A 10,127-nucleotide genomic window follows, 5' to 3' on the forward strand; every position below is an offset into this window, starting at 1 on the left:
TGAGCCGAGACAAGACAAGGCAAGACATGACACTCAGACATGACCAATCACTACCCTTTTCTCTTTCATCGCTCAAACAGAAATATAAAAGTGCAGAACGTGTTTGAAGACCCCTCACGTATATATAATAAATTTCGCTGGACTTTTATAGGATTGAGATAGTAATAGAATTGTCCTTCTCCCCTTTACAGTCACCCTTTGAAGACCCCTCACGTATATATAATAAATTTCGCTGGACTTTTATAGGATTGAGATAGTAATAGAATTGTCCTTCTCCCCTTTACAGTCACCCCATATATTATACAATATGCAGTGTCCCATAAATGGCTTGCCTGTCCTTCACTTCCAGTTTTAAGCAGATAAAAGGTGTTTGTGAGACAGAAGTACAAACAAAGACCTGTTTTTTATTCACTTTAATCACACCATTTTCTGTGCAAAACAACCATAATTCTGGACCAGCGGTTTTTTATTGGTTTTCAGGTGTTTCATCATTACCTGTAGATCACCTCACCTGCACCTCCCATAGAATGTGTGGGCACAGCAGTAAGTGCACCATAAATTGACACCGGCATTATCAGAGCTTTATCTCATATCCACCTTGGGACCTTTTTGTAGCATATCTCTGGGTGATAATAAAATACATTTAGGATAAAAGGTTTTTGCTTTTCCAGGCTTTGATTATGCACCTTCGGATCTCTTTCACTCCTACTCCATAGACAAAGGGATTGAGAGCAGCTGGAACCAGGAGATAGATGGCATTGAACAGATTCTTAATATCATAGGAGATGTGTGTGCGCATTCGGTATATGATGGAAGCCAGAAGTGAACACACATAGATCAGCATGGCCGCCACCATGTGAGTGACGCAGGTATGTAAAGCTTTGTGCCGAGCTTTCCCAGAGATAATTTTCATGGCTGTGTATAGAATGCTGGAATAAGACACGTGAAGGAAACTAACATCAGTTATAGTAACAAAACTCTTGATTATGAGACCCACAAGTTGTACTTTGGAGATATCGGCACAGGCAAGACTCAAGAGCCCCATATTCTCACAAACAAAATTCAGAATGATGTTGGATCTGCAGAATCGGAAGCTGGAGGTCAATGTGACGGTTGGAAAGACAAAGCACAGACTTCGTGCCAGCCCAATGAGAACCAACTGGACGACCAATCGTTTGGTCATTATACTGTTATATCGGAGAGGTCTACAGATCGCTATAAACCTATCCAGGGCCATCATTAGGATGACTCCAGACTCAAATCCACCCAGAAAGTAAATGAAAAACATCTGAACGAGGCAGCCAAGCAGAGGAATCTGATTCATATCCAACGATAAAGCGAGGAGGAATTTCGGTAAGATGGAAGTTGTGCAAGAAATGTTAGCAGTGAAAAGGACGGACATGAGGAAGAACATCGGAGAATGGAGCTTGGGTTCTACAACAATGTGATAAATAATGAGAATATTTCCAGCCAGGATTGTTATATAAATGAAGAGAAATGGAAGTGCCAGCAATTTTCTGTATCTTATAACTCCAGGGAACCCAAAGAGGACAAAGTCTGTATAGAAAACGATGGTCTGGTTCTGGTACGTGGCGTCCATCTTGGAATCAAAGAGTTTTCCTGAACAAAGAGAATACCGACAGTGAATATATTCATCGAGAGTTAAGAAAAGAAACATGTTTGTACAAATAATATCGATTTTTTTTTCAATGGCAACAGAGAATCGTGTCCAACGCCAATGCCCTGAAACACAGAGATTTCCCTGTACCACCCTATAGAGTCATTCTATATGAGGCCAATAACAAAGACGAGGGGCCAGTAAATGAGTTCAGGGTCACATCACCTCAATACAATACATTTTACTTTGCAGCTTGTCTGTAATGGTTGGGTTTCTATGTATTGTACAACGCTGCATGATATGTTGGTGCTATATTATTTTTTACTATTGAATTGGTGCAGATCAGGAAGACACGCATACCCAAAATGATTGTACTGCTATAAATGGCCCCATTCTCTGTAAAATGTAATTCTGTCCCAAATCAAGGAAGACAAATATAATATATTTCCAGTATATAACCTGTACTTGGGTGTGGATATCCTGCCACCTAGGGACGGGGAAGCTGCAATATCAGAGATTTGTATTCCGGGATTAGATATATTTTGCAATGAATGTTAAGCCAGCTAATATTAGATATGAGATAGATGAATGATAGATTTGTGTGAATGTTGGGGGAATCTTGTGTCTGTGTATTTGTGCGTTACATCCACAACTGGGCACATTGTATTCCCCTATAGAGCACTTCAATATGAAGCCATTACCATGAGATGAGGGGCCAGTAAATGATTTCAGGGTCAGATCACCTAAATGCAATACATTTCTTGGCAAATGGTCTTGGTTGGTTTCCTATTTAGTGTACAACGCTGCTTGGTATGTTGGTGCTATAATATTAACATAATTGATGCAGAAGATTTTCTGATCAGGAAGAAGTCACACCCAAAACACTTCTACTTCCAATATGAATGATACAGCTGGGTAACTATGGGCCTATGGATGGAAACCAATCAGTGGGGTAATATTTGGCTTCATTATTTATTTATTATTTCACTTTGCACATGACCATTGTCCGTGCCCACCCATAACTATGAGGAAATGTTTCTCGTCCAGCTGTTCATAGAATGATTGTTATATTCCTCCTCATAATTTATAAGAGGGATCCTCATATTACCCCCTCATTAGGATGACAATTAGAATTAATGGAGCGTCTTCTGAATGGCTGCAATGTCGGTGATTACAGTACAATGAGGATATCAGATCAAGAAATCTCATGTTCCTATGTGATAGTTTACTGACTGCGGGGTTCAGATTCGGAGGAATTCCGACCTCAGAAATCAGATCGGACATTTCTATACCTGACAATGACAAGGAGAGGAGGGTTAGGGGACAGATTGGCTGAGTTTCTATAATTCTGTCTCTAGTTTTTGATCCCACCAGATTGAATGTATTGGTTCTGAGCATCTCAAATATGTTCTTTTAAATTAATATTTTAGAATGATTAGGAAGAAAAATAAAAAAGTATTTTAAAAAGTAGTAAAAAGTTTCCACAGCTGTTTTGTGTATTTAGTTGTTATCCGAGGTTTTATCCAAAAACAAATGTAAAAACTAACACAAGAATGTAAATGTAATAATAGATGAAACAATGCAAAATGCAACGTAATGTGTAAATTCTAATAAATCAAACAATCAAAAACAAAGATTTGAAGAGTTTTCCATCACATCAATCAATCATGTGACGAGGAACACATTTTATATAAATCACCACAAATTTTGTATTCATTTTGTCTATTCTAATAACTAATGGGCCCCCAGGAGCCATTCTACACCCAACAATTACCTTCACCACCTATAAGCTTCAATTTTCTCATCAAGTTCAAATCTATTTAAACTTTTGTTGAATTTGTGGTGAAATTTAAACAAAGTGATTTTTTCATCCATAGATAGAACAATGGAGTGTAAGCTCCTCTGTACAGCACCGTTGTGTATGTCAGAGCTATATATATGAATTGAGGTTAGTCACCCTGATATCAGTGCTGGCCGGCTTGTCAGGATCTCGGTGTCCCCGGCTCAGACCGGGAAATAAGCAGTGTAAGTTGTTATTATTTGTTGATTATGTGTTTATATTGTTATTTGTGGTTATTTATGGTTATTTATTAAAAGAGTTAATATTTAGGTTATTTGTTAATAAACGGCCCAAAGGGGCCATTTAACCAAGTTGTTGTCTCAGTGTGTGTTTTTGGGGGTAAAGTGGTGGGGCGGGGGGAGGTGGAGTGGGGCACGGCCTGCGGGAACTCAGCCCTATCACAGTCATGTAAAATATAATATAACTGTACATCAGCATATATAATATATATATATAATTTAATTATATATATATTATATGAATATTTCTCTGTATTGAATCCAATACAAAATTATTTGCATTTCCCGCTGCTAAGTGTTGGCCGCACTGACGCATGTACCGACTAGTGATGAGCAAGGATGCCTCAGGCATTCTCCTGAAAATTTCCTCAAACTTCTTATGGTTCTGCGAAATTTCAGTGAACCTTTTTGGCGAAACCATCCGAAGAGGAAATTAAAAAAGGAGGATTCCCAGAGCTCCATTCAGCCCGGGGAATTTCCCTGTTTGCGATCCCCGGGACACTGGAGGATAATTAACCTCCAGGGCCCAGGGATCGCCTGCAGTCACAGTCATGTGACTGTGGGAACTGAGCTGCAGATGAACTCTGCACTTCCACTACGATCCCCGGGGCACTGGAGGTTAAAAAAACCTCTAGTGCCCCAGGGGTCGCACACTTTTCTCAATAAATGCAGCCACAGCTGCAATCATTGGGACTATGCCAGGAAAGGAGAACCTCCTGAGATTGTAATATAAGTATCTCTTACAAATGATACATTTTTTCAGATACAAATTTATCATATGTAAGAGATACTTATATTACCGGTGTTTACAAAAGATTTCCAGGGCTGCAAGATGCAGTCCTGGAAATCCTTCTGTTTAGCGAGAGCTCGACCTCTCGGCGAATCAGAAGGCCATTCTTGCTTACGTTTTCGGTAAGCGAGAAAAGCCCGATTCGCCATGAGATCGAACTTAATATTCTCGCTCCCTTATCCCTAGTACTGATGTCACCGGGAAACCCCGTAAGATGTCTGCACTTCATGGCTGGAGATCGGAGGAGGCAGACCAGCAAGATGCAAGGGGACAGCGACGGAACAAGGTAAGTGGATCTTTATTTTGCTTTTAGGTACCCCAAGTCAGACTCGGGAATACCCCTGGGGGATTATTGTCTGTGCCAAAAGCAAGACTTTAGATACAAATTATATGCAGACACAAACTACCCTCAGCACAATCATTGTTAGTCAGAGTGCAACAAGGAAACTGATTTGAGATGCTGCTGGGGAGTCACTAGACCATGCAGGTAGCATGCTCAAAGAGTATATAAGTACGCTAAGAGTATGTAACAAACAGAGAGCAGGGGCAGGAGTATGTAACACAGAGAGAGCAGGGGCAGGAGTATGTAACACACAGAGAGCAGGGGCAGGAGTATGTAACACGCAGGGGCAGGAGTATGTAACACACAGTGAGCAGGGGCAGGAGTATGTAACACACAGTGAGCAGGGGCAGGAGAATTTTTGGATAAAGATTGTTACAATTTAATCTTGCACAAAAGTTGCTTGATAAGGATGAGAAAACATTCATCATCTGTGGGCTGGAATAATAAATTATGCTGTAGGGTAAATTGCATTGTTTCCATGTACACATATTTGGAATTCAAAAAAAATTATATTTACTGAATATTAAATTACTAATAAATTGTTATTTTTCTCTGGTGTATATATTTATCCTTAAATAAAAAATAATAACGATTGGGCCGAAGAATTCCTCTTGTGTCCTTCTTCCAAGGTGAACTGTTCTGACAATTTCCCCATCTCTATCTAACAATAAATGTCAGTGCCCTTACCACATATTGCTGAGCGGAATATACATTCACGTCATGTGATCGGTATTCTTGGGCTTCCATGTTTTGGTGAGGCATTGTCTAATCTCTTTCATTCCCATTCCATAGATGAATGGATTGGCAGAGGCTGGCATTAGGAGATAGATGGCATTGAACAGATTCTTCACGTCGTATGAAATGTGTGTGCGTATTCTGTACACAATGGATGTGATAAGTGAACACAAATAGATGAGCATGGCCACTGCTAGATGGGTGATGCAGGTATGTAAGGCCTTGTACCGGGCTTTGCCAACGATTATCTTCATGGTGGTGTATAAAATAATGGAGTACGACACCAGCAGGAGACCGAAATCAAGAAGGGTTCCAAAGATCTTAATTATGAGTCCCACCACGTGAAGCTTGGAGATGTCATTGCATGAAAGGCTCAGAAGCCCCATGTTCTCACAAACAAAGTTCAGAATGATGTTGGATCTGCAGAATTGGACTCTAGAAGCCAGTACAACAGTTGGAATAACAAAGATAATGCTCTGCGCTATCCCAATGTAAACCAATAGGACCAAGAAACGATTGGTCATGATATCATTGTATCGGAGAGGTCTACAGATCGCTACAAACCTGTCCAGGGCCATCATCAGAATGACTCCAGACTCAAAAGCACCCATAAAATAAATAAAAAACATCTGAACCAGGCAGCCAACCAAAGTGATCCGATTCATATCAAACAATAAACTGAGGAGGAACTTCGGCAAGACAGAAGTTGCACAGCAAATATTGGCAGCGAAGAGGAGGGACATGAGGTAGTACATGGGTGAGTGGAGCTTCGGATCCATAAAAATCTTATAAATAATGAGAATGTTTCCAGCCAGGATTATCACATAAATAAAGAGAAAAGGAAGAGCCAGCAATTTTCTGTATCCTATAATTCCTGGGAACCCAAAGAGGACAAATTCTGTATAAAAAATGATGGTTTGGTTTTGACCTAAGCCTTCCATCTTGGAATCACTGATTGGTCAGCCCAATATCTAACGGAGAAAGAATATATAAAAATAGAAGGTCATTGTGTTTTTTAATAATGTTGTCACTGACAAACATCAACAAAAAGCTAAACTAAGCAAAAACATCTTTAAAAAGTATAACAGGGAGGGGATTCCACTGCAAAGTTTCACACGACTTCATATCATGCAAATATTTTATAATTCCTAGGAAGCAAAGTTGTAATTTATCATTCGTGCTTTAGATTGGTGGCCAAATGAAAATTGTCGAGGCTCTTAAGTGTGGCCCTGACACTCCCAATGTGTTCTGCTGTATTTAGGTTGAGTTGGCCCATTGAAAAAGGACAGATTGTGGGGCACCTCACCTCCTGAATATTATTGTACTGCGGAAATTTTTGTACCATACTGCAATGTACACAAAGTGTGCATCATGGTTATCAGTGCGCTAAGAACCCCAACACTGGTGTCAGTAACAATATTAAAAACACCCCAACATGATGTTAGTGGATGCAATAATACCTTCTATCTTTAGTGTCAGAGGTGTAATTTTAACAGTCGAGATTGGTGTACCCCACATTGATAGCTTTAGTACTAATAAACCCATCCCCCATCAACAAGAAAACTGGTGGTCAGTGCAGTACGGATACTCGTCACACAAACAAACACTACACCCTTCTTGCATTGGTGGTCAGTGCATCAGTGAAATTCAGTAGATGTGTGTGCAGTCGTCTCTCCCCACCATCAAACTCGTGGGAGCTTGTATTTGTCCCCACTGTGCTGCACAGGTGCCTAACAGGTTCCAACTTCAACTCATCCTAGGACATGAAGGGCCCAACAATCTACAATCTAATATAAATGCTGCAGCTAGACTTATCCATCCCTCCCACCTACCTACCCCATACACAGTCTTTCCACCCACCTACCAAAAGTTTCTTTTTGTCCTCAGGAATAATCCTTACAGTCCATCCGTATGTGTTTGTGATCTTTTGTTCCTGCTGTGCGAGTACTGTGATCATTTACCTTTTATATTTCATGGGAATGGGTAAGAGGTACTAATTCCCCTTGGAGTGGGCAGATATCTGGTCACCCCCCCGGTACACCATTATATGCCCAAACCCCCCCCCCCCGCATATCATACGTATGGGGGAGCAGATGTGTCCCTCAATTCTAGGCAGTCCCAATGCTGAGGGAAGGCATATGGTACACTATTAGGAAGGGTCACCTCTCCCACTTTTCATTGCTCATCCTTTGGCATACAGCTTTACGGAATCCCTCATCATGTTATTTAAAGAACTTCTCCGCCTATGCATTGGCCATCTCCCTCTAACTTTATTTTATTTGTTTGCCTATTAGCCCTATAAAAGAATATTTCCTCTTTTCACCATACCCCCCCCCCCCTGTACTCCATCAACGCTTCCATGTTTTAGTGGAATTTCAGTTCATTCCCACAGTATGCACTAAGCCTCAGACACTGATCGCAGGATTCATTCTTATATTCCACATTGTAATGGCACGAAGGATTTTAAACAGAACCTAAATATGCAAACCAAAGAGGTTTATCTTTAATAATAAGATATTCTTTAACCTAGATGAATGCTACTTGTTTCATACAATCAGTAATCTTTGTGTATGTGTGACTTTATTGATGTGATGATGATTTTATCATTTCTGAGATTATACACAAAGCTGAAATGCAGAATTGCTTTGGTCCATAAAAAGTATAAAAGTGCAGGAGCTGAGGGGTAAATCTTTTACTATAATGATATGTAATGTGTTTTGAAGATTTGCTCATTTACAGAAGGCTGTGGCTGTATTTGGCCGGTTGGTAATTACAGATATTTGTTTTTCTTTATCTGACTCTGAAATAATTGAGCAGCTATTGCATGACATTACAATATAATTATTATTACAATCTGCCTTCCCCCGAGGATCGGCCCCAATTATCCTAACAAGCTGGACATGTATTTCCAGCCTGGGTGATGGTAATGAAGCTGTTGGGAGGCCGCGGTCTCCTCTGGTCAGTGCTCTGTCCCCGCTCACAGCTCTGTCATCATTATTTGTCTGATCAGCGGCTCTCTAATGTTCAGGAACTCCTCGGGGGCCGTCCAGAGGATTCTGTGTTTAGTAAACAGTAGTCAGGAGGTCCCTCAGGCCTCGGACTTAATTGGGTTTTATAATTAGAGCTTTTACCTGATTATCGGCTGAACGGAGAAGACACCGACCCTGACCGACCTCCGCAGGGACTAAACCGGCCAAACAGAAATATAATTATTAACTCATAGTAGACAGCCAGCAATGTTTATTTATCTCACACAACTTTATAGAAAGATTTCTATATACTGGTAAATGCAAAATGTCAAATCACATGGAAGTATTACAATAAAAACAATCACAGAAATATAGTTTTCACCTTTTATATGTTAATGCCATCAGCCCAATATATTTATTGTTATTTTAGGTAATTTATATATAATATATATATATTTACAATATTTTAATTAAAAAGAGGAGTTTGTTTTGAACATTTTGGAGTTATAATAATAGTAGTAATAGATCCTTTTAATTGGCTAACTGAAGTTATTAAAGATGTTTCCGGGTTGAATTCCATACAATTAAATGATGTAAAACCTGAGGAAGGGGCCCGAGTCATCCTGGAAAGAACTTAAATAACTTTGTTTTGCATCAATCTAAAGTATTCAACTCCAAAATGTTTTGCAACAATTGATGAAATCATGACAGTTGGTACAATGATGGTTTGGTATCAGTGCTTGGAATCTCTTTGTCCTCTGATTTGACCTAAATGACCCTGAAATGCTGAAACGTTTCCTTATACTGCCTGCCATAGACTGCCTGGGACTGGGTCTGCACAGAAGTAAAGGGGATCTGCGGATGGTTCATCAGAAATTGTCAGATCTGTGTCTGGAAAAATGAGGAGGAGGTGATTGAAGTTGACTCTTGTTGGGTCGTCCACTTCCTTAGGGTCATCCACTTCTGTAGGGTCGTCCACTTCTGTAGGGCCATCCACTTCCTTAGGGTCATCCACTTCCGTAGGGTCATCCACCTCTGTAGGGTCATCCACCTCCGTAGGGTCATCCACCTCTGTAGGGTCATCCACCTCTGTAGGGTCATCCACTTGTCTCCATATTCAGGTGGCTTGGCAGCACAATGGGGACATCAGGGGTGCCAATGAGAGCCACGATCTACTACAATTTACACAAAAAGTGATTGGGGGATTTTAGAGAGCTGACCAAAGTATATCCAATGCTGAACTGATGTCATGGGGGGATCACACTACTAGAGGAAATCTTTTTCATTTCACTGACATTGCTGTAAAAATTGTTTATTGGTTTCTGATGTTGTGTTACAATCAAGCAATTCAAAAGTACTGGGTGCCACTTTATGGTGCCAATATGAGCCCCATAAATGTCTCTTTGGGATTCTCTAACATCATGATCAGAATTTAGGGAATCTAGGGATCTGTAAATTTAATGATTTTCATATTTCCTCCCCATTGATGTTCACATTTACCCCCTCTATCATAAGCCCGATGTTCCAGACACATCCGGTGGTCTTCCCATACCGTATGATTTCTGTAATGGCTCTCCGGTGGTCTTCCCATAC

The 10,127-nt window shown here is 40.3% G+C and overlaps 2 protein-coding genes across 2 annotated transcripts; both read right to left on the bottom strand.

The window, feature by feature from the left end:
• Positions 1-643: 643 nt before the first annotated feature.
• On the bottom strand, positions 644-1,600 carry LOC140321764 (olfactory receptor 52B2-like). Its single transcript, XM_072398551.1, has one exon. The coding sequence runs from the start codon at positions 1,598-1,600 to the stop codon at positions 644-646; it is 957 nt and encodes a 318-aa protein (XP_072254652.1).
• A 3,943-nt stretch (positions 1,601-5,543) lies between these two features.
• On the bottom strand, positions 5,544-6,506 carry LOC140321765 (olfactory receptor 52K1-like). Its single transcript, XM_072398552.1, has one exon. The coding sequence runs from the start codon at positions 6,504-6,506 to the stop codon at positions 5,544-5,546; it is 963 nt and encodes a 320-aa protein (XP_072254653.1).
• Between the last annotated feature and the right edge of the window lie 3,621 nt (positions 6,507-10,127).

Source organism: Pyxicephalus adspersus, chromosome 1 (assembly GCF_032062135.1).
Source record: "Pyxicephalus adspersus chromosome 1, UCB_Pads_2.0, whole genome shotgun sequence".
NCBI classification, from domain to species: domain Eukaryota; kingdom Metazoa; phylum Chordata; class Amphibia; order Anura; family Pyxicephalidae; genus Pyxicephalus; species Pyxicephalus adspersus.